Source organism: Gymnoscopelus braueri (assembly GCF_963280865.1).
Source record: "Gymnoscopelus braueri genome assembly, chromosome: 20".
Lineage (NCBI taxonomy): Eukaryota > Metazoa > Chordata > Actinopteri > Myctophiformes > Myctophidae > Gymnoscopelus > Gymnoscopelus braueri.
In genome coordinates this window covers 26,629,434-26,655,380 of record NC_137622.1, presented here as the reverse complement: position 1 = coordinate 26,655,380, position 25,947 = coordinate 26,629,434, and the positions used below count along the sequence as shown (strand labels likewise).

At 39.2% G+C, this 25,947-nt stretch overlaps 2 protein-coding genes across 3 annotated transcripts; both read right to left on the bottom strand.

The window, feature by feature from the left end:
• Positions 1-688: 688 nt before the first annotated feature.
• LOC308076583 (LON peptidase N-terminal domain and RING finger protein 3-like) lies at positions 689-16,618 on the bottom strand. Of its 2 annotated transcripts, none has more exons than XM_080416978.1 (12): positions 15,814-16,618; positions 11,348-11,466; positions 11,043-11,162; positions 8,798-8,995; positions 8,421-8,619; positions 8,089-8,173; positions 7,756-7,870; positions 7,401-7,522; positions 6,225-6,383; positions 5,678-5,855; positions 5,315-5,464; positions 689-5,111 (listed from the first exon to the last, which is right to left on the bottom strand). In XM_080416978.1, exons 1-12 carry the CDS (start codon positions 16,463-16,465, stop codon positions 4,953-4,955), a joined length of 2,256 nt encoding a protein of 751 aa, XP_080273104.1. In that variant the 5' UTR covers positions 16,466-16,618; the 3' UTR covers positions 689-4,952. The 2 variants fall into 2 exon arrangements, with proteins under 2 accessions (XP_080273104.1, XP_080273105.1); XM_080416979.1 differs by having other exon boundaries at positions 5,678-5,840.
• Positions 16,619-18,217: 1,599 nt separating this feature from the next.
• Positions 18,218-25,758, bottom strand: commd5 (COMM domain containing 5). The gene is made up of 7 exons (XM_080416234.1): positions 25,531-25,758; positions 24,232-24,392; positions 23,085-23,113; positions 22,938-22,988; positions 22,633-22,728; positions 22,151-22,226; positions 18,218-20,575 (listed from the first exon to the last, which is right to left on the bottom strand). The coding sequence occupies exons 1-7, from the start codon at positions 25,652-25,654 to the stop codon at positions 20,474-20,476; spliced, it is 639 nt and encodes a 212-aa protein (XP_080272360.1). The 5' UTR covers positions 25,655-25,758; the 3' UTR covers positions 18,218-20,473.
• Positions 25,759-25,947: the final 189 nt, after the last annotated feature.

Here is a 25,947-nt window from a genome sequence, read left to right as displayed (position 1 = left end):
CTTAGGTGATTGGGTGTGTGTATAGTAATTGTGCCATCTGCTAACACTACCTGGCGATCTCTTGGCTCACACCACAACATGTGGAATGTGAAATGCAGTGTGAGATACAAAAACAGGGTTTTTGAGGGGAACATCTAACTCATTATTTTTCTACAAGCACATAAATTGGCCACACCTCAATCTTATAAGACCAATAGTTGTCTATTGGTCTTGTTTTATTTTTTATGCAAAAGAGGATTCGGCCTGTGTTGGATATAGCTTTTTGGGGATATTGCCTCCTTTTGTCAGGAACATTTCCTACATTTGCTGACAGCTCATTTGCCCAACAATAACACAATGCATTGTGGCTGGCTGGTTAGTGTTTGCATAATCTTGCTCTTGATCTCTGTTAGATCAAGCTCACCTCTTCTTGAGACCATCATACAGTAGCTACAGCAGATAACTGACTATATTTAGAATGTTCCATAGAATGTTTAAAACCCATTGGCTGCTTGGGAGACCAACTGTAGGTCCCAGCCCAGACTGAAAAATGTCAACATCAATGCTGCAAGCTAATTTGTAACTGCTAGACACAACCTTGCCAATGTTGACCAACAAGGTAAATAAAAGAAACTCACACATGTGCTGGATAAAGAACAGAAACCGTGTTTTATTCACATAGTTGTTGATCTTTGAAAACATTTGAGCATACTATAAATTGAACTGTCGTGAACATACATGTAAAGAGAATCAGAGAGACGTTGAGACATTCATTGATGTTGTGTAAATTGATTGAATCTAGACTGTGTTAGAGGCTAGTGTTGTACAACCACCAAAACAAAGCAGGTCTTGGCAAAATAGTTATTGACCTGATTTCCCATATTTGAAAGCATGAGCAGCACTTGGCTGGTGACGCACGGAGGAATGAAATGGCCGGCTGTGTCATTTCGATGATGCTATTTAAGTCTGACTTCAGGAGGAAACAGTGCTAGTGTGAGAAGATATTCAAAGAGTCAAGAGAATCCAAAGATATCCAAAATAGAAATACCTACAGTTGTTGTTTTCTTGTTATATCTCACCGTGGTTCTCCAATACGCACTCTAACAGGTCTAGCACTGCCTAAGGTTGGTTTCTTTTTTTTAACCCCAGTCAAACAGAGAACCTAATCTTGAATTATTGTTCTGAGGACAACCTCAGACGGTTACTGCCATCCTAACAGGAGTACATCCTTCAATACAGTAATGCCGCCATGCTTTATGAAAAGTGGACTTTTTGGAAATACAAGAATGTTTCTGCAGGACAGTGAGAATATCTTAAATAAGACTTGAGCATCTTACAGATACAACAGCAAAAAAAAAAAAAGACAAAACAGCAAAACAGCAAAAAATCATTTTCTCTCTTTTTGTGGAAGAGCCCTAGGTGGAGGTGCGAGGTAGATGTACTTGTGTAGCTCACAAGGTCAAACATTGAATTTTAGAAGGTCAAGAAGAGGTCTACTGGAATAACTCACTTCCTTCACACATGCATACAGTGTGCTTTGCATGCCGTGTGAAGGGAATATGCTATAGAGCATTTTTGTCTGTATGCATGTACCCAATTTTACCCAAATATGGAGTCTCCAAGTAGGCCATCTGACATTGCACAGGAAGCTATGCAGGTCTAGTTTTTAGGCAAAATTGGAGAATTGGTACATCCACAAATTACATCAGCTGTTTTACTGTTATACATTATACTGTCTGTAAATCAACTTAGACTCGTCTTGACCTTTTTAGGATCCAACCCATGAGTCAAATCTCTGTTGTGGTTATTGCAGATACTTGCAGGCCAGTTGTATCATAGCTTATCACCTGGGTTGCATTTTCCAATTAACATCGTAGCATCTAAGGTCACTTATTTGCAGGCCTATGTAATTCTGGTGAATGTAAATTTGGTGTCTATGTTAATGAGCTGTTACCAAAACAATGATGCCAAAATATGATCCTCAGGAACATAAATAAAATCGGGCTCTAGGAAGAAGTTCAACCATTCATGTTTTGCAACAGCTCGTCGTACATAGAATCTATCATGACCATAGACCAGACTAGAGATGATATTTGGAGATCTCACACTACTGTAGTTTCAACATCAAAGTAAAGATGTAAATAGGAAGAAAATCCAACTTAAGGCACTAGTTTTGTCACACATGATATGGAAAAAATATATAAGTTACAAATAATAGAACCAGAGGACAGATGTTCTTTACCTTTGTTTTTCGGTTCTCCTGTAAACATTTTGGAAATGGGTAATGTTCAAATTACTTCATAAATCAAGGGAAAACACAATTGTTTTGTTTGAATTTTCTCTTTAACTTTACTTCAGAACACCCAGGAACATTGCTGGCTCTGATTCTGTAATAGGTGTATACTACTCTATATACAGTACCTTGATGTTGCAGACACAGTTAAGCTTTACCACTGGTAAATTAGTTTTCCCTTTTCAAAAACAATTGGTTATGCAATGTATATTGCTTCTTGTGAATTTCCTGTTAAAAAGCATTATTCTATTATTTTAATTTAAAGTATACATTTTACTGTCTATAATAACTATTTATGGAGTTATTGCTTTGGAATCTGTTCAAATCCACTTTGCTATCTTAACTCTTTAAGATTAAGATACTTCTGAATTGTGATCCTAACAAAACGGCATAGTACATTTTGTTTGCACGTAAAAAAGTGCAGCGCAATTAGCACATTTTGTGTTCATTCAGTGGAATGCAAAGACAAATCAAATACAATGTTAAGTGCTCCAATATTAAGTACTGAATATTTCCATGTTTTCAGAGGTTTAGTACTGGGTTGCGACTGACATGCCTGTCCCAAAGTCTAATATAAATATATACTAAAATTATTGGGACAAATACTAAACTGACCCCATACAAACGTTCAGGGTGCTTTAGTTCCATACCCATCTTTCATCTCACAATTATACAATTCTTAATGTGATTCTAAATGTATAGTATATGGTAGTATTTATTGTAATTTGCTTGTAATTTGCTCAATGAGACAATGTCAACAACATATTGACAAAATGTCACAGGGAAAGTATCACTACAGTGTATTGTCATATTTAATGTAATCTGTTTCTCCACCCTTGATTTAAAGGATGGATCACATGGCTTTGGCCAATTCAGTACAAAATAATCTCATTTAACGTTTGTATGCATTTAATTTACAACAAAACTATTCCCCTTAACTCATATGTTCCATATAAAATAAGGAGATCAATATGACCATAAATAGAATAAAAATATGAAAATGAAATTATAAAAAACAAAGAACCTGATGGACATATAAATATGTAACACTCAAAACATAGAAAAGGAAAGGTTTTCCTCTTATGAAGGCAGGCCTCAACAACTTCTTATGCGTACAATGTAGAGCCATCATATCAAAGAACCATCACATATTAGCAAGGCCTTCATAGTATTACAATTGTATAACCTTCTTCAAAATAAGTTCATTGGTTCATGCCAGCTATTACCCAAATTTTTCTTACTTTTTTCCTAAAATTCAAATTTTGTATATTTTATTAAATTGACTTTGATATTCAGCATGTTTACTGTTGATGCATACATGCTGGCAGGAGGGATTCAAATGTGGGACCTTCTGGTTACAGAACATGCTTCTGCCTATAGCACAACTCTGGACAATGTCTTTATAATGATGGCTCTGCATCAGGCTGAATGGGGCCAAGTACTATAACCTGTGTCACCGATAAAAGCCTATGGAAATAATAATACCTTTTTCTCGCTTCGTGAAATGTAAACAAGAGATCGCTGCATTCACACACAGTTCGAAATAAAAAAAGAATAACTGCGTGCGCACACACATACAGTACAAACACAAAACAAAGAAGGAAATGTGAAGAGCGTTAAAGCACACTCATAAAAAAATCAGTGCATACATTTTTGCACTCTAGTACTCGCAGGAGAGGGAGACAAATGGAGGGAAGTAAGGAAGGAAGACAGTACATTTTTCAGCATCGATAATGATCAAAGGTTACTGTAAATTGGTAAAAAATAAAATAATAGAAAAAGGTAGCTGTATTATGTCAGACAGACATATCCTCAATGTTCTAATCAGAAACTGCATTTTCACACTGAGGCAAACCGATCCTTTGGTCTATCACAGAATGTTCAGTACATCCACACTGACAGACTAACAGGCTGATCTGGGACATGCTTTAAAGTCCCCCTCCAGTAATTAGTTGTGTTTTTCAACTGTTACAATGTTTTCCAGAGCCAACATGTAGTGCTATACATTGATTCCAATAGTGCATTTTGAGTGCAAAGTTCACCATTTTAAGCTCCACTTGAAACAGTATTTGGCTTATGAAAATGATATATGATGATCCCGATCCCATTGTTCGGAGGCATTGTTGCACAGTGGATGGCTAGTTGGTTGTCGAATCTAGACTGTCATTTTGGATTTTATTTCATTTTATATTGTAAGGTCTCTGTGTATTTTACATCGCCTGATTGGTTGCCATAGTGGCGTGCCATATTGAAATAACCATTCGCCGTTAAGGGAGAAAATTAGGCTCAAAGAAATAAATTGTCTGGAGGGGGGCTTTAGAAACAAGTGGATGGTGTGGGATAAGTTGCTTCCTCAAGCTGAATATTATGAACTATTTCAGCTGCTTTGTTATGCTGTGAAGTTAACTGCATCACAGTATTATTTGGTACATGGGGGGATGCTCAAAAGTACTGACAGTCTGGTAAGTTAGGAAGTATTGGAAGTTAGGTAGGCTACTGCATTTCCCAGGTGGGAGTTGAATACCTTTCAAATACTGTAAAATGCATATCAAAAGTGTTCTCTCTTGGTGCCCCAAAAGAAAGGACAATGAAAGGTGTTGGATGTGTGTTAGGAAGGTTACTGCGCCTGCTAGTTTGGCGGAGGTGGTGGGCGGGCATAAACACGTGTGTTGAGCGCATGTCACCGGTGTTTACTGCAAGCCATGAAGAGCAGCACCCTACGGATACCGCAGAGACGGTCCTTTAGGGAGGTGAGGGCCAGGAACGGAAGCTGGGCTCGACCCTCCAACGGAAGGACGGCTAGTAACCACCAGCACCATGATGGACCGTTAGGACTCGTCTAGAGAGTGAGAGAGAGTGGGAGAGGGAGAGATAAGAAACTACAATGAAGGAGAGGAGATTTTTCGAATCAATTGATCTGTCAATTAAGCAGACGGCAAGTAACCACAAATGCTACTGACACCACAGGAGAGATGGGGTTCTGGTCCCGCTGGGGAGGAAAGAGTAAATGACAAGAGAGAGAAAAAGAGATGAACTTTGTACCTGTGGTTTTGAGTCTTTCTCCGGCATGGGCCCAAAGTGTCCTACGATGCGTTCCTTTTGCTCTTTCTTGAGGGAGTTGACCCAAATCAATGCCTGATCGTACACTGCATCATGAAGAGACTGCAACTCCTGCTCTGCTACACCCTCCACCTAACACAATCAGGAACGAAACATGAGTCATTTAAATGGGGTTCACACCCTGTATAAAATGTTACATTATACATCTGCAGCACCTGTTGCATCGTGTTCTGCATTATCTGTTGTAGTTGTATTTGCCTTTCCCTCCCTTCCGCTATCTACATCTTTACAATCTTCCATCCATTCATCATCCCTCTATTTCTTCTCCCCACACTCATTAAGTACCTTAATGTCTTCCAGGTATTCTATGTCTGCAGTGTTGTATCCATCTCTCTGGTGGTGTTGAATGACCTTGAACCGCCGTCTGCCGATTGTGTCCACCACCGAGCGACCATCGGAAAAGAACTCAACGTCCCGGATCTCCAGCAGGCATCCGTAGCTCGCAAACCTGGGGGTAATTTTTCTGGTTGAGACAGGTACGGTGTGGTAAGAATATTGACTCTCATATTTGACCATACACTCGGGAAAACCAAAACTAGGGATGTAGCCTACTGATACACTTTTTTCCCTTCCCAATACCCATAACTTGCGTATCGGAACAACTCTAACCAAAACATACACAAATGAGAAACTTCAAAGCATTCTCTCGCTCTCACACACACACACACACACACACACACACACACACACACACACACACACACACACACACACACACACACACACACACACACACACACACACATCTTTACAAATGCACTCACAAAAGAGGCTTCAAAGCATACACATATTCAAGCACACGCAGTACCCCCGTGCTTCCCTTGATCCTTACCCTTTGAGGTCGTCTCCCAGACACATGCCAAAGCACTTGGTTCCTGTCTCCATGCATCGCCGTATCATCAGTCTGTAGCACGGCTCAAAGATATGCAGGGGACAGGGCACGGTGGGGAAGGCCATGGTGCACACGAAGATAGGCACATTCTTGTTTAGACTGGGAAGAACAAAATGGAATGTAGTTTTTGTACTCAATGCATTCAATGTACTGAAACACTCAAAACTAGGAACATGATTGTACTGAGGGACTGTGTGTGTGTGTGTGTGTGTGTGTGTGTGTGTGTGTGTGTGTGTGTGTGTGTGTATATATATATATATATATATATATATATATCGTCGCTGTCGGGCAGAAACCTCCTATCTCCATATTCTAACCTTTTGTGTTTTTTTCATAAATTAATGCCCTACTTGAGCATACTAAAGCGTCACAAAAGCATCAAAAGTAGCAGATGTAAAAGTTTCTACTTTTGCTAATTTTTTTTTTAAATCCTGAAAAGTAACAGTTCTGGACATATGAGGTTTCCACCCGACAGAGACGATATATATATATATACACACACACACACACACACACACACACACACACATACCGTATATGAATGTTTTGCAAAGATCAGAGAGAAATGTCACTATCTCCCCTCTTGTTGCCACACCAACATGTCTGCATGTTCCTAGTAACCATTGATAATCCCTCTCCATTTCCAGTTCCTTGACATGTAGTAATTTATAGTAACAGATTTTTGCATCAAATATTAAAATGACATACTGTAGACATCATTACAGGAACATCTTCCACAGATGTAAAGGTTAACAAAGACAGCTGCCTCTTGGAGTCACACGGTTTAATGTTACATAATTGGTTGCATAACCTGAGGTCAGTGTGTCAGTAGGACAGATGATCAGGATTAGGTTAGTGGGTCGAATAGCAGCTCAGGAGAGACACACCCTAATATCATGACGGAGTTTGACACACGCACGCGTGTGTGTGTGCGTGCATGCGTGTAGTTGTTTGTACATGGGTGCATAACAGTATGCTGTTCTTGGCTACCAAAGATTTTCTTTGGGAATGAAGTGTGTGGGTGTCACAATGTGAGGACAGCATTATATCAGGTTTTTTTTTCCTTTTCTTTTTTTAATAAAAGAGGGGAAAATAAACAAAAAGAAATATCCTCACTTTGAGAGTTCAGCCAGTTCCTCCAGGTTAACTTTCTGTCTGTCCATCATTTCTGAGGGGACATATTTAGCGATCAGGTTCTCCATCAGAACTGTCTTAAAGTATTGCCTCTGTGCCAGATACTGAGGAGATAGAGAGGGTGAAAAGGAAGAGAAAATATAAATACGAGATAGATGGAAAAGGATGATAATACTTTTGTGTGTGTGTGTGTGTGTGTGTGTGTGTGTGTGTGTGTGTGTGTGTGTGTGTGTGTGTGTGTGTGTGTGTGTGTGTGTGTGTGTGTGTGTGTGTGTGTGTGTGTGTGTGTGTGTGGAAGACTGGAGCAAGAAATAAACAATTAGAGTGCTGTTGCTACCTCAGAGAGTTCTTCTTTGCAGAGAGGGCATTTTGGGTTGTGGTCCAGACATCTCTCTAGACACTGAAGACAGAAGGTGTGACCACACGGAGTAGTAACTGGTTCATAGAAAAGCCTGTGCAGGAGACGAACATATTAACATGACAAACAATATTGGGCAAAACGTGTGGTGATACATTTGCACACCTCAAATGCACACACACACAGAAGTCCACTACAGTTTAACCAATGTTTTGTGTAATCTGTCCCATCTTGGCCTTAATGTGGGATTAAACAGCACCCCAACAAGGACCAACATTGGATTTAGCTAATTTGAATTTAATAATCCCTTACCTCATACAGAGAGAACATTCCAGATCTGTGGGGTCAATTAGGTCTGCCACCACAGAGCTCTGTGAACCACACACCTCTGCTGACTCTGTATTAAGAGAAATGTTTGAATATATTAACACATACAGTAACACTAGTTAAGGTCCACTACGCAATTTGTGTTTTAAATGTGAACAGTTATGAATAGGATATAAAAAAAATTAAAAGTACAATTTAATTGAGCAGATGCCTGGTTATTTATCTGGCTGTATCTCTATATACCATATGTCTTGTCTGAATGGCTGCTCATGTATTTGAAGACATGCATATCTGCAAATGCAGCATGTTCTGCTCACCAAGCTTGGATCTCTTACAGCCGTCACTCTTCTCTCCTCCGTCTTCTTCCTCTCCGCTCTTTCTTTTCCGTTTGGGGAGGCAACCTCGTTCTAGCCACCCGGCTTGCGCCTCGCCCTGATCTCTCACCTCTTGGTGTTTGAGCGCAGGAGGGGAGGCAAGGAGGTTGAACTCAGATGAGGATTTGCTTGTATTGAGGGACTGCAGGAAGAAGTGAAGAACATGGAGGATGAGTATGAGCATCTTCTCTCATGTCAAGAAGTGGAGAACATGGAGGATGAGTATGAGCAGCTTCTCTCATGTCAACAAATTCTCACATATGTCTAGCTTGTAGATACAAGACATTTTAACTGCAAGAAGATGGGCAGGAGTTTCTCACCTGTGAAGACTTAAGAGGTGCCGTAGTGTAGGGGGAGGCTGTGTGTAAGGCTTTGTGTTGAACACGTGTGGACGGAAGACAAGCTGTGTGTGCGGCCATGTTGTTTTTGATGTGCATTCTGGAAGACAGCAAGCTGGAATAGTCTAACACTCGCTCCGGAACATGGTGTGTCAGAGGAGCCAGGAGGTCACTGAGGAGCTGAAAACGAGCAAGGAAAAATGAGAAGAGAACAGAGGAAGTATATTCTCATGACACTCCATGTATTTCCTACCCAATATGGTACCACTGGCCATATCATCAACATCATTTGACTATATTAAATCTTCACTTGTATTGTCATTTGCTAATTATAATTTGATTATATAAGGGACCAGTCGAAATTTACATAAGGGGGGGCATGGAGGAAATGTATGTGCCCTGATCTAAAATGCCATGACCCTCCCTTTGACAAAAAAAAAATCAATGACCCTCCCCAAGTGATTACAAAAAAAAGAGTAACCCTCCCCGCCTAGAAGTGTCACGATATATTGTGTCACGATATAGCCTATCGTGGTATTAAAATGTGATGATAGGTATTGTCATGATGTCATACTGTATCGTAATATTTTTTTAATTGTTTTTTTAATTAAAAAAAACACTTTCTTTTTTTTTGCCGGTGAAAGTTAGGAGTTTTTACTGTATGATATGAAATGTAAAGCTTATCATAATCATAGTAATTATTAATCATGTCCTCCATCATATTCAAGGTATTTTGGAGAGAAATGAAACAGACTCCAGTCAGTCACTTTCAGTTTAAAGCACTGCAGAGGGGAGGTGTTGTGTGTCAGCTGATGCTCGTTGACGCTCGTTAATGTGACATGCATCTGCACTCTCAAATAGGCCTACATCTAATCTAAGATTGTATTATACTGTATCTGGTATTATAGATGTTTTTTAGCTGTTGGAAATAACTAGGCTGCACTTGGTTGGTAAAGTCCAGATGACAAAAATATGAGGTTTGTGGAATTTATAGTTATGCAGTCTATATTATATTATATTTGTTATATTAGTGTCTATCTGTCCTCTGAAACAATGGGTTTATAGTTAGTGAGAACTTCACTTCTCCATTAAGCTTGCACAAATGTATTTATTTGTGTACAAAGCACTTTGTAATTGTTTCTAACTTGCTTTATAACGTTATTTATAAGATGATGGCCAATGTTGATGATACATGAGAAAAGAACATTAATAATATATCATATCGATATCATGCCCAACATCATGTATCGTATTGTGAAATTCTTGACACCCCTAACCCTCCCCATCAAATACAACATGACATTTAAAACTGATATGTCCAATGTTTTGCTTTCCACATTGATTAGAACATTGCTGTAGTGTAGTCAGTCTTGCTAAATGCACAGTGTATCTGTAGTAGTGGTAGCAGAATGGATAGTGTTCTCATCTTACATGTGGGAAACCCATTGAATCCTGGTCAGATTGAAGAAAGTTGAATATTTGGTAACCAGTAGTTTAAAACTTTTGTCACTCTGCCCTTTTAATTATCAACTACAGTGACTACAACTACACTGTTGCCTACATAAAACAAATTGGGCTATCAATTATGGCCTGATGCTTCTGGTTTTACTTGTGGAGCTATAGGCATCTATACACAACTGTCCATATAGATCCACATTAATCACATGCACAGAATTACTTCAAATGATTATGAATATCCAGTTATAGTAGGCCTATTTATAATGCATCTCTCCAATAACGCCTGTTGAAGTTTTGCTTAATTGTTCAACCACCATCGTTAAGACGCTGAATAGATTTGACTGGGTCGTTCACACTCACTGTGCATTGATGGCTTGTTAACGACCGTCATTGATTCTAAATAGACAAGGTGTTACTTGATTTGAATTCTTTGTATCCTTTGAAATGGAGAGGGGTCATTGACCACTGTTCTGCTGTACTAAAAAGGTATATAAAAAACGGACTATTTTATCAATTCAAAATTGCATGACCCTCCCTTGGATTCAAAGTAAAATTAGCTGACCCTCCCTTGGACCAAAATTAGAAAGGCATGACCCTCCCCTATTTTCCTCCATGCCCCCCCTTATGTAAATTTCGACTGGTCCCTAATGGAAAGCCGGTGAAGGCTGGATGGCTGTAAAGTGTTTTAACCATATCTGAATTTCACATTCTTGTTGTTGAATCTTAATGGACTTTTAAAAAGAAAATAATTATTATTGTCGATGTTTACCTTGTAAGCCTCACTCCTGGCCAATCTGGAGGGCTCTATGGAGAGAGAGATAAGGTATTCTCTCAGAGCTTCCTCAGATCTCCCCAAAGACACCAGTGCCTGAGCCTTACGGACATGACCCTGCAGAACAATGGTGAAAAATATTCACTTTATTTATTTGTGATGTTTGCTAAAATCGTATAACTACCACTTTATTTGTATAGCACTTACAAAAAACATAAGTATTGTTACCAAGTGAAAGACATGGAAGGAAAGTATGTAAAGAATAAGAAATAAAAAGGAATGAATCAATCTTCCATTCATACCGTAGACCATTGGGGCATGAGTGTGCAGGTGGTTTCTGCATCTCGAAGAGCCTGATCATAGTGCCTTAGACTGGAGTGGATCTGAGAACGGTTACTGAACAGGATGTGGTCTCTAGGAGCTGGGGAGCACAGTAAAGACTATATGAGAGATGTACAGATTTAAGCAATATTCTCCACTGACTATTACTGTTGACAACATAATCATGTTACACAAACCTGGCAAAGTCATAATGGAATAATTATTATAATAATGTTGCTAGTGAATCTTAAATTGAACTGATGCTGTAAAGTACTACTACATACCATCAGTTTGAAAACCGGGCAATTTTTTCTAGTATAGGTCCTTACACAACAGGTGCGAATAAACGACCTGAATATTTCACATGATTTTATTCACACATAAATCATTTCGAAAAATAATTACATCACTTTATCGCATCGTTATATCATAAACTCTATCCAAATAATATGTGTGTGTGTGTGTGTGTGTGTGTGTGTGTGTGTGTGTGTGTGTGTGTGTGTGTGTGTGTGTGTGTGTGAGAGAGAGTACATAGATAGGTCTGTGCATTGCAGTACATATACCATCAGTGTGAACATCGGGTATATTAGTTTCTTACTCCGTAAAAATCTGGAGTGTGTGTGTGTGTGTGTGTGTGTGTGTGTGTGTGTGTGTGTGTGTGTGTGTGTGTGTGTGTGTGTGTGTGTGTGTACACACACAGAACATATAGGTCTGTGCATTGCAGCCTTATAAAACCATGCAGCATTATCAAGGTCACCCACATTCCAGGTTTCATAACAATGAAAACGTATGCAAATGTCATAGATAGGCCTATGGGAAGAAGGAGACATGGCTTTTTCCGATGATTTTCTGAATTTCTTTAGTTGAATAATAATTTGAATCCCGCTGGTAGGAATATATACTGTACAGTAACCCTACTTGATGATGTAGGTCAAAAGATAATTATGGCGATTTGTGGGTAGAGGGGGCCCTGATTGCTAATCCAAGTAAACAGAATCATCAATATAGTCAGTCAATGTGCAAGCTACCAATTAATACGCTTATTGACCTATTCCCTCACCACCACACTCTAGCAAACACTGTGCCAAGACTGTGCATTTCCGATTATGAGTTTGTTGAAATTAATTACAGTATATATCTGAATCTATGTAAAAGTTATGATGAATGTCAACTTCATTATTTGCTATTTACTACAGTTATGCATAGTGCCTATAATGAGGCATATATACTGTACATTAGGAGCGGCCAATGCAGTATCCACGTGTATACTGTATATCTATGGTTGAAAATGCCTTCAATGATTGGCTCCATACTGATAGTGTAAAAAAGTCTGCCTGTGTGTTGCTTCTTGTAAGCTGTGTGCTTGTCTAGTATAGAGGGAGTGTTGCACGTAATTTGTACATTTTCTGTTCACAAATCCTATCCACAAATAAAACATAATGTTTACAGGTTCAACTGGCAAAGTACAAAGACAAACCAGTTACAAACACAAGTCATTTTGTGTTTGAAATGTACAAACCATAATTTACAAGCACAAGACATATTTTACAAGTACAAAATACTTTTGCCATTGGCCCATACCATTCTTCTATATACTGTGTAGCAGTTTAGGCCGCCAACATTTACTAAAGCGAATTTCAATAGATTAAGCCACGCCATTACAAAACATCTTTTAGGAGCCCTGTAGGCCTGGGGTTTAGGGTTGTTTTTTTCCTAAGTTTTGATTCCTATTTACATTCCTATTCGGCACCCCTGCAACACAAACTGAGTATGATTATTCTGCCTACAACCGCAAATCGATCGAATCAATTTAATTGATTATATGTATATTTTTATAACAAATTGATTTGAATTTCAAATAAGCAATTTCCACACTTAATCTTGAGTAGGCCTACTTGCAGATAATGTTCAGTTGACAGTTACACTTACAGTATACTGAAAATACATCCTATATTGTTTGTTAATGTCTTTAAATAATGAATCGCTTTAGTCGATAACACAAATAAATTAGTTTTTTTTTGTGGATTCAATGATATAGGCCTATTAAAATAAATTATAATAAACAATTGTGCCTCTCGATTATTCAATTAATCAAAAAAGTAATCGATAAAATAATCGCTTTGGATAATAATCGATAGCTGTAGCTTATTTTAAAGTTACTCTTTGTACTTTCAGCACCAAGGCCAATGGTGTATAGCAATCAAAAATTCTATTCATCCTTCTTTAAATATTTATTCATCCAAGGACGTTTTTCTGAACATGTACACTCTTAATAATGCATCAAAACCTTTTATGCTTAAAACTCACTGAACAGCGAGTAACTTCACTAGTTTGAATGATAATTAGGCCTACATGTGTCAAATGTAAAGTTAAATAATGCAGACTACTGTTTTAATTTATTAACCGAACAAACTCATTACATATCTTGGATCAAGACTACCATAGACTATCATAGATGTATTTTTTCAAGGCTATCTTGTAACCAAACTAGAGCTGCTTAAGTTTTTGACTGTTGGTCTGATTAGCCTACTCAAACACAAGTGCAAAGCCTAGTACATAACTCAAGTTAACCCTATAACGCCAAACGTATCATATATGATACACACAACTAATTATTTTTTAATAAATCAGTGTAATCAATACTTGGATCAAGAACCTGTTGTATCATATCTGACACATCCCCACTTCCCCCTGGACCATACCATTTGCACTGCAGGTAGTTACAGAGCCTCAGGTGGTCTGACCCAATATGGCTGCCATCAACTAAACAGGAGAGGTTGATGCACTACTAACAAACAATTATTTTTTAAGCAGTTCTGGTAAGTTTTCCTAGTATATCTTTACTAATATTTTGAAATAAGTGTTGGATAACTTGAACTTATGAGCTCTCAAAATTTTGCATTTGAGTTTGTTTTTTATGATGTCAAAGGTGTTTGTATCATATTTGATACTACAGGATAGTCCTTTACGATGTCAAAGTGTTTGTATCATATTTGATACTACAGGTCTAAAAGAAACGTTAAAGTTGTTCAAACCGACTTGAAATGTAATTTGTAATACCCCTTGTATCAAATATGATACAACAAATAAATGATACAAAGGAATGTTAAAAAAAATAAAAAAAAATTAAAAATGTTTTAAGACCCAATAAAGTGTCCCTTTTCAAAATGTTTGAATTTTCTGACCTTTCCTTCATAGTTCAGGCTTTACTTAAAACAAACTTAGGTCAAACGCTCAAACCAAACTAAATCAACCCATGACATGCATCTGTTTGCACAGCAGAGAAAACTGTCAAAACTAAACCATAACCACATTCAAACGAAACTATCTTGTATGCATGGGGTTCCAAACATGCCGTCCAACCAGTGTGTGTGTGTGCGTGTGATGGTGAGTGACCTACAGTAATACCCTTGACCTACATTCACATTGTTTATGTTATACAACGTGGGAGGGGGAGACGCGCTTCTTACGCAATGTTTGGTAACGTAACGGTTACGGAGCTCAGCCGACATGACCCTCTTATCCAACACGGGCCGGGTGGGGGTGACATCCATGCTTATGGAATGGAATGGAATGGAACTCAGTCACTCAAACTCCATAATGTGACAGACTTATATAGCCTATGTGATTTAATGGCATGGCATGATGCCTTACGCAAGCGCAATTTTCCCTAAAACGCCCACATAGAATAGAACATAGAATAAAATCGTTAAAAATTAAATAATAAATACCAGCAATGAAAAAACTAAAATATAGCCTAGTGTATGACCATCCAGATGTAGGCCTACATTGTATGAATATGCTTGTCTTTGGATAGTCAGTTTTCTTTACACCATATGCTTAAATCATAACTTAGGCCTAATAGCTGTCCAGACCATCCAGCAGTGGTGGAAAAAGTACTATTTTTTTTTTATTAAGTAAAAGTATCAATACTGCAATGTAGAAGTACTCTGTTACAAGGTAAAGTCCGGAATTAAAGATGTAGGCCTACTTGTAAAAGTTCAAAAGTATTGGCATCAAAATGTACTTGAAGTACCAAAAATAGAAAGTAGGGCCTACTCATTATGCAGAATGTCCCATCGCCCAAGTTTTCTAATGTATAAAATGTATAAAGAATCTTTTGAAAATTGCAGATCTACAAGCAAACAATGCCATGTGATGATGTGAGGCATTGTGAGCTTGTATATCTGCTATTTTCAAATAAAATGCATATAGGGCTGAAGTGGTTAGTGTATGTTGTGCAATTATAATAAAAATCTACAAAGTAGACTAACTAACTAAAGTTGTCAAATAATTGTAGTGGAGTAAGAGTACAATATTTGATACACAGTCATACACTATGCATCAATCAACTGGATATTAACACACCAGACGCAAAGAGCCTAATTCCATATTGGCCCCATGAGACATACTTGTTGTATAATAGCAGACCATGCCATCATCCTACCTATTAATATTGCTTGGTTATATTTCTCCAGAGCCGCTTCCATCTTCCTATCAGCATAGAGCCCGTTCCCCTGCCGTCTGAGCCTCACGGCGTGGGCCTGGAGGGGGAACCACTTGGTGAGCAGGCTGCTGAGCACCACGTTCACCCTGTAACCGTGCAGCGCGTCCGTCAGCTTGATGGAGCTGGAGCCGCACTCCCTGCAGCTCTGGGGCTTCTCCCTCTCCAGGCACTTCTTGCAGAAGCAGTGTCCGCACGTTAAAGTCACCGGCTCGCACAGAAAGCTCAGGCAGATCCGACACGCGAAATCGGCGCAGTCCGAACCGGTGCCATAGTCATTGTTCGGGCGAGTATTACTCTCCCGTCCCTCTCTCCTCCGGACCCTCTCCGTCAGGTACTCTACGAGCTTTCCCAAATGCTCGGGTCCCAGCCTCTCTATTTCGGACGCTTGTCTGTAGACGCCGAACGCCTCGGTGAGTTTGCCCCCGAACGCCAGGGCGTCCGCCAGCTTCACCATCAGCGCCAGTCGGCGGCTCGCTGCGTTCCCCGGCAACGCGCCCAGCTGGCACTCGTAGATGTCCGCGGCGAGGTCGAAGTTTTCCGCCTGAAATGCCTCCGCTGCGAGCTGCAGCATGCTCTCACTCTCTGTCCCCATAGCGAATAATGGCTCGCCTGGAATCTGCCCCCCCCTCCTCCTCTATGTGGCGGATAACTGCTCGATATTAAACCCATGCCAACACATTTTTACGTCCGTTTCGGAGGGAGCCATATAATAGGTGTCATGCAGCTTTATCGCCCAGATACTAGGCTAAACATTCTCAATGGATAAGGCACAAGACAGTGGAGAGCAGGGAAGGGAAAAAAATGTTATATAAAAGTCATGTGATATCGCCCAGCTGTTCTCATTGGACGAGTTTTGTAAAAGTGTTACAAAACAATCGTTCATGTAACAGTTTCAGTGTCGGGTCAGTCAGAGCAGGGGCTGGGGACTGGGGAGGAAGAATGGGACTAGGGGAGGAAGAATGGGACTAGGTCAGGCTGACTTGCGACCCGGTCCCCTCTCCCAGACCAGTTATACCAGAGCCTCAGTTAAGTGTCCACTCACTGTGTCCTTTGAACCGCAGGGGAAAAAGGAAGATATGTAATGTCGCCTGTCTGACTCAGGCTACTGATGATTAAGTTGCATAGCCTAACCTAGCCCTAGAATGTCTCTGTGATATTACATACATGTTATGTATTCCAAATACACAGCCATAGATCAGCATCAGTCCCGCCCGGTTAGCAGACTGATCTGGGGCTATACGTTTAACCATTTATTTAGGGCACGCCATTTCTCCCTTGTTGAATGATAATAGTTAAATACTCATCGTAGCTGGGAGGGAACTCGTAAAGATTTGGCTCTTGGTGACAAGTTTCTGATTTGTGGCATGGTGTTGCATATGGGCATAAGGTTTTCTAAAACCATTGCAAACGAGTTGGGCTGGCCACCTAGTGGTGGTCGGTTTGCAATAATTCCAATATTCGATAGGTCAGTATTGAAACACCAAATAATTGATTAAAAATATTTTTCAATGGATTCTGTTACTATCGGAAAAAGTAAAATTATCATCAGTTAATTATTTTAGAGCACTGTTAATTATTTGCTGCCTTGTCTTGGGGGGGGGGGGGGAAAGACAATGGAATGTCAACTTGTAAAACTGACACTGCCATTGAACATGTTACAATGATTATTGTAACTTGGTGAAGTCTGCACAATGATTCCAAAGGAGCCATACCAAACTGTTAAATGCATCCTGTAGATGTAGTCAGGAGTAATAATAAATGCATTGTGTAATAAATTAACAATAGTATTATACAATAGTGTAAAAACAGCACTTTATGCCCAAGGACCCAATAATAACTAGAAAGGAGTGCATTACAGAGAGCATATCTCCGCCAGGCTAGGTGGCATACTCAGGGTTGTGTAATGAAGCTTTTCCGAGAGTGCTCGTGGCGTAGGGGTAAAGTAGGCTACATGCCCAAAACTGCAGAGTTTAAGAGTTTGAGACTTCGAATTCATCACAGTGAATCAAGCTTGGCCAAGCATCTATACGAACACAATAGGCCTATGTTTGGGCAAAAGAGGCCAGGTGGGGAGTATCATATTTGTCACTACAAGGGGGTAAAAATAATTGGCTAGTTTAAAAATAAATAAATAATGTAGCTGCTTACCAGTTACCATTGTAGTTTTTGCTTTAACACATTGGGTGCCAGAGGTTTTTGATTGATTGATTGAATATTTTATTAGGCAAAAAATGTAAAACAGCACAGTTACATTTAAAATACTTTGTCTAACAGGTCCGTTCATAAAAGTCCTTGCGGACTTGTTTCCAATGAGGGCCTTGGTATTTAATTCATAGGCATATATAGTGGCACCACAGTTCAAATATCATTACAAAATAAACAGCCAAAAACAATATATAACACTATGTACAACAAAAAAAATAAAAAAGAGGGGAAAAAAAATATGTACAAGAACAGGGGGGGGGGGGGGGTCTGCTGTCTAACGGGAAAATGGTACTACCTCCACCTTTGGCCTCCTGAAAGGTGATTTTTTAAGGCTCTTTTAAATGAGCCCAGCGAACTGCATTTTTTGAGGGATGGAGTTAGACTATTCCAATCCTGGGTGGCAGTGCTGTAGAAGGAGAATTTGCCCATGTTTGATTTATGGGTGGGTGGTACCAAATTGTTGTTAACGCTCCCTCTGGTATTGTGACTGTGGGTGTCGCTAACCTTTTGGAGGTATTTACTCAGATATGCGGGAATTGGGGGCATATCGGGCAAATTAGCATTTACAATTTTGAAGGCCAGTCCCATTTTTAGTTGTTTAACCCTGTCTTCCACCCTGAGCCAGCCTAGGCTGGCAAAATGGGTGGGAGAAAGGTGGGTCATGGGCCCCAATCCGAGGAGTAGCCGAATCAGTTTGTTTTGGGAGGTTTGAAGCTTAGTCTTCAGTGACACTATTTTATAGGTTTATTAAAATATTATACGTTGAGTGCCTGCATTTCTTCCATCCACTTGCGTTATACGTTTCGTGCTGCAGAAGCCCCGACGCGGAAGTGCATGTAAACAAAGCGTGCGTGCGAGACGGCGGAGGGTCCCGACTAACGCCTGGAACAATAATATTTCCAACGCGATCCTCCATTGCAGCGTGATCGCCGATCGGAAACGGCTCGTTTCCACCACGTTAAAAAGAAATGGAGATATTAAAGTAATACTAGGTAACGTTTTCAACAAAACTAAAGTTAAATTGTATATCTTTTGCGAGTGGCAAAAGTTTCACAACACCCACTCCGTGAATTTCACCCCCGGAAGCCTTTTATTTATATATTTTCTATTGAACGTGTACGGGGGGGACTTTCCCGGGAAAATGACGTTCCTGGCCAACGTCATGACGTCGTGGCCGACGTCCTAAGGAACTACCGCAACGGTTTCCTGTTTGGCCAGGAACTACCGCGCTATTAACAAAAAGGAACCTCACGCTGATTTTAAGATAATGTAGGATTGGAAGATCGAAAAAGAACAGAAAAAGAAAGCACAGCTCATGGTAACTAATGCTCCACTGGCTAAGAGAAACGATCCGTAGATAGTATAAAACAATTAAAAGATCGCTTTTTGAAACGCTTCCGGCTTCCGGTGAAAACGAATGGAATTCTGGGTAATCGAGGACTAGGGAAATTGTATGCAGTGACGGTAGTGACCAGCAGAGGTTGCTAAAAATCGTTATTTGTGATTCTGCATTGTACAACTTTAAGCTTTTAGTCAAGGAGATAACATTGAAAACGCCGACCGGAAGGATTTTTGACATGGAGCCTCATCCAGCCTCTTCTTCTCAGAAACTCCTTGGGTGATGTCAAAGTTTCGTTTTAGCGCCCCACGTGGGCCACTCGTATAAAAATAGAATTGGGTCAAAAACGGTCCGGACCGTTTTCGGCACTTCTCGTTTGGACCCTCAAAAACGGTCCGGACCGTTTTTGGCATTCAATGTGTTAATAGAATTACAATTTATGTCCAAATAGTGGTTCATCAAAACATTCGTACACAGTTGCACCCCATTCACTCTTTGATTTACACAACTTGATTAAGATTATGACTCATGTTAACAGATTATCTTAATGAAAAGTGATTGTAAGCTAAATAAACAGATTGCATTACAGTGGAAAATACTTAATTTAATTTAATGTCAAAATCTAAAAGAGTTGTGTGTGGATCCGCAAAATTCCAGTCTCTCATTCATTGTCTACAGACTAGCACCCGAGCAGCCGAGCACTCAGTTGTGTATCTTGATGACATGATCACGTATCACTGTATCAGTTAGTCCTATGGGTTCTTGCTTCATGTTTCATAAAAAACATGTAATTGTGCAGTCCAGTGTTGAAAATATATCACCAGCGCTGAAAATGTTTTATTATTACTCCTTCCATATCTCATTCGGGAAATCCAGTAAAAAAAAACAGTACTATAAAAGAGGGTTAACTGAGGGGTAAAGTAAAGCCTAGCCTATACTTTGTCACAGAAAAAAACAACAAAAACAAAATCAACTGAAAAATGTGTTAAAAATGTGTTATTTTTGTTGAGAGAGCGATACAGTCCTGTGACAAAGTATAAGTTGGCCCTAGCTTTGTCAGTCCTGGATCTTGAGTATGCTCCTCTTCTCCAAGTCATTCATCTCTTTGAGGATCAGTGCCACATTGTAGCGGAGCTCCTGGAACTTGGATACAGGCACCTATGGTAGACAGACAACAGCAATGAACATTTTAGATTTTCTGTGAGCAATTAATTTTTGTTTTATTATAGATGGGACTTTCCTACAATAATCTGTTTATTCAGCAATGATTAGAAAATAATCATTAGGTTATGTCTCTAGACTCTAGACAATAATAATATGACTCCAGTAGTTGTTTGAGCTGCACGCATGTGCGTACCTGCGAGAGTGCGTTCAACTTACTTAGAACATTAGCATCTCCCTATGCGCCCGCAACTGCTGACTGTCAATGACTGTCTCACAACGCCATCCCTAACCTTGCGTCACGATCACACAGATCGATCAAAAACAGCCATTCACACCATCTGACAAAAGCTGCTGAGTGGCAACTAAACAGCTTCATTCATGGATTCAAGAATGAACTAAATTTACCGAGCTCTGCAAGGGAAATGCATAATGATTTTATACCGTAACTGTACAGATGACAACACCATATGCAAGTAAAGAGAATTAAAAAATATATATATTGTTGGTTAATAATGAATATATTTAAGAGGTTATTTCAATCAGTCTCCTATGTTTGTAAGGGTCAAATGTATTTAAAAATACATTTCCAAACTAATGCCAACAAAAGGTTCCCCAAGGTTTTAAAGTGGCCTGTGAATGTTTAGTTTGGATGAATCAGCATTGTGGCTAATAATACCCAGATCCAATTATGTAACGGTTGTAAAAGCATGACTATTCCCATTGGGTGAAAACGTTTGTCATCACTTGTTCTGCTGCCTATACTGTTCTACAATGCCAAAGAATGGTAAGTATTGTTGGTACCAAAACGGACAGCATGTGATGGCACCCTTCATGGATACAATTTGCTATCTAATAGTTTGCTATTTGGTTGTAACTGTCAGATTTGAAATACAAAAAATAAATAAATCACAGAATCTCTGTCTGTCACCCAAAAAAAATTACCGGGGCGCAACTTGGAAAACGTCCTATCGCTCAGACTCAAACTTGACGTGTGTATCCCATATGACCCTGAGGTGTGTCCTGTCGAATGTCAATTCAACAGGACAGAACAGAAAAAACACGCATATCACAAATATCAGTATCTGTCAGCTCGCGGGTCTGAGAAAGAATTCTCTTTGGTTCGGGAGATTGTATGCATTGGCTTCCCTGATTGGCCAACCCAAACTGTCAGCTTCACAGATTGGCGAAGCGTCATGTCACGTTTGCGCCGCTAAGTCAGTATCAATTTGATTGGATAACTCCACCTGTCGGATTCATTTATTGGCCGAGCTTCGCATAACGTCAATATAAATTGAATGACTTTTCCCGACATGAATGGCCCCAAGCAGTGGCTCCAGTAATACTAAGAGAACAAAGCAACTTAACATATCTTCCCAGCTGCATTGCTCACTGATGGTTTAGTCTATCTTTTATTTATTATTATATTAAGTATTCCACTGAGCTGTATTTCACATCGTTCAGAGGACAGATTCAAACTAAATACTTTTATGTAACACTTTTGTGGAGTGTGGAATAAGTCAGCTGGTGCTCTTCAGATTAATGCCCCTTTTAAGAGTGAATGTACAGTACCTCAAAGCGCTGAGAGGTGCCATTAGATAGTTTCATCTGCATCAGAATGGATGGCTGCAGGGCCCTGGCTAAGGAGCTAGAGAGAAGAGACACAGCCAAACAATGTGTTCATTAGGCAGGCTGAGATAAAATTGTTACACAACCCATGATTTAATGTAATTGGAAAGGGCTACACTCCGCACTGCAGCAGATGCAATTAATGTATTGACAATATTTTAAGGCAACATACAAAAACAAAAAACAAAAACTATAATAAACCCAAATGTTATGTAATCACTTTGTTGAGATAGCAAAGTGCCCCTCGAAATACATTATAATATTTCGTTCTATGACAAATAATTTTAGTTGGGATCAATAAAGAAGCAACCAAAAATATTGTCTCTCCAGTCCATGGCCCAGGATGATTAAAATCTAACATAACAGTGAATTCAGAATGTCATTTCACTCATTCGACATGACACCGCTCTACCGGAGTATGTTACCTGGTAGAAATGGTAACATCCACCCTCCATCTAAAGTCTTCCATAGAGGGTAAATGAGGGTCTCGCTTGGCGGCGACTGCCTCTAGTGCTGTACGACTGGTTATGAAAAGAGAAATGAAGCACAAATGATAATGAAACATCTCAGAATGACATACGTTACAGGAAGCACTACAATAGAATAGAATAGTTAATGGTCAACACATTATGAAATTGCATATTATATAAATAAATAAAAAGACGATTAAATAAATACATTCACAGTAAAAAACGGCAAGATATCAAGATGGTCGACATTAGACACCTACCGATTTCCAAATACTACGCTGGCAAAATCTGCGATGAAATCTTCAGGTATCCTAACAAGACATCAACAACAACAAAGTCAATATACTTGTGTATGAGTGATAATAATGTAAAACAATGAAGCTGTTTGTTCATCACATGAAGTTTACCTCAGTTCTCTGAGATCGTCTTTGAACACCTACGCAGAAAAAAATAGCAAAATGTTAACATTCCCATGTGTGAAATGTTTCTCTTTTAACCCATTTAGACCGGATGCAACATGTGCATGTTTAAACACACAGCAATACCCCAATATACTGCATAGTCAGAAATCTACATTAATTGTTGTTGGTTTTTGCAGTCATTGATGTGATCATCCACCAGAATGACCACTTGTCCTTTATACCCCTTCCCCTCCTCAATCTTTCAGATCATTGCCCGTGATCTACTCCCTTATATTACCACCACCATCATCAACACACCTATAACCTGCATCCCATCTGCCTTCAAGTCAGCCAGAATTATTACGCCCCTCAAGGAACTGACACTGGCACTCAAGTGCTTTTCTTCAGTCCTACCTGAATGGTCGGACCTACCAGAATTTCATGGAAGGCTTGCTTTCACACCCTGTACCAATTTGACTGAGGTGCCTGCCAGCACCCAGGGGTCTGTACCTGGCCCTCTCCTTTTTAGCCCTTCACACCATATAGACAAAATGAAACATATTCACAAACTTTTCGACTGACATACTCCACTCACTATAAAATATTTTGCACGCATTTAGTTTGCCTCTTAGTTTAGTTTAGACATGGACATCACAACAGACACTTGGAAAGGTTTACAAGTGTTTATAGCGAGGCACCTGTCTGCAGGATGTCTTTTTTTTATCTATTTAAAGGTTGAATATATTGAAGAAAGGTCGATGACGGACGCACACCTAAAAGGTTGACGACAGGTGCATAGGACCAAAGGAAAGTCCAAATACACACAATGAGAAATATCCTGCACAATCTCTGGAACTTGCTAAATGTTTTATAACAAAACAACGTTTCGGTCCTTCATTAGGTCAAATGTTTGAATAAAAAGAGGAAAAATAGCATAAGAGTAGAACCAAAATCAACAAAACAGAAAATCATAAACGGCTAGAAATGTTTTAAGTCAAGTGAGAGGGTGAGTAGGGGGGGAAAGCAAAGAAATCAGACATAAAAAAGGGTAATTTCATTGTCCAATAAGGTGTATTAGAATTAGATATGGAAACACTTATTGTTTCTCTTTTAAACAATAAGTCCTTGAATAATAGGTTGAGTACAAGCTTACCTCCTGTTTGAGGGAGGACACAGGGATGTGGATGGCCTCGGTCAGCAATCTGTACATACCAGCCACGATGTGACTGAGTCTATCCTCTGGGACAGTACTGGTCTCTGCTATTGACCTCATCACCTCTCTGCAGTCTTTACCTTCTAGGGCACTCACCACCGCTGGGGAAGGAGTTATTCACTGTGGTTATGGCATTTATTACAGTCAAATGTATTATTCAGGTATTATTCCGTGGTGTAAAGTAAGTACATGTACTCAAGTACTGTACTTAAGTAAATTTTTGAGGTATTGTTTTGACTTACATCAGCATTTACAATTTTCAATACTTTTACCCTACTACATCCGGGAGGAAAATATTGTACTTTTACTCCACTAAAATTATGTGAAAACGTTAGTATTAATAATAATAACGGATTTTATTTATAATGCAATTTACATTTACAAGAAATCTCAAAGTGCTACAGAAGGCAATTGCATAAAAACAGAAACATCACACCAGTAAAAGAGAACAATAACTAGGAAACTAGAAGAAAACTATTAAAACATGGGGGCATAAAGCCTAGAGGTAAAACCAGCTAAAAAAATGCTTTGCTAAAAAGGTAGTAGTTACTTTGTAGATTGTGATTATAATTACAAAACAATAACATACATTAACCACTTCAGCTCTGTATATATTTTGCCCATTTGAAAATAGCTGATCTACAAGCTCACAATGTGTCGCAGCTATTTTAAAATGATTTTTTTATACATTTTGAACTCGTGATATGGGACATTCTGCACAATTAATACTTTTACTTTTGGTACTTTAGGTATATTTTGATGCCGATACTTTTGTACTTTTACACAAGCACATTTTGAATACCTAACTTCAGCTGTATATCTGCATTGCAGTATTGATACTTTTACTTAAGTAAAACATGCGAGTACTTCTTCCATCACAGTCTGGTATATTATTATACCTCCATCAAATATAGTAGTAGTACAAGTCACATTAACGGATCTTCAGTTTCAAGACCAGACTATAGGCTTCTGTTTCTATACAGCAAACAGTGATTGATTTGAATATCGGTGGGCAGTGCCCACCGATATTACTGAATGGCTCATACTAATCAAGAGCACTGAAAAAGGTCAATTAGAAAATGTCCACTTTAAAGGTTTACAGAATGACTGAAATGTTGGCTATAGGCAAATCCTAAAATAATTAAGCTACATACAAACACATCCATCTCAACTATAGCAGCATTTATGTTACATTTGAAAGCTTTGAGTAATGTTTTGGTAATAGTACAGTTCCGTTACCTTTGAGTATTTTTCTGAACATATCTTGGTCCACATCTTTGAGGTTTTTCGACATAGTTTCGATTTCTTGCGGTATCCTGCCTCCAAGAAACGTGGAGTCTTTCGCGTGGCTTATTGCAGACATGGTTAATCATGCAAAGCCGCCCAATTTCATGGAATAATAATTGTTGCAAAAGCTGTTGTTTTGATCGTCACCCGTTTCTTTGACAGCTTCCGCCTTAAGTCACATGTTATTTTAACCCTTTAGCGAAAAAATAACTCAATTTCCCCGGAAGTGGATTGATTTCGCTTTCAAGATAAAACCATAGAGTTAAAAATAAGGGATAAAACCTTAATTTATTTTAAGTGGGCGCATATCTGTCTTCCCCGTTATATTATACCTCTATGGTCTTCCCTTGGGAGCGGGCCAGCGGGGTC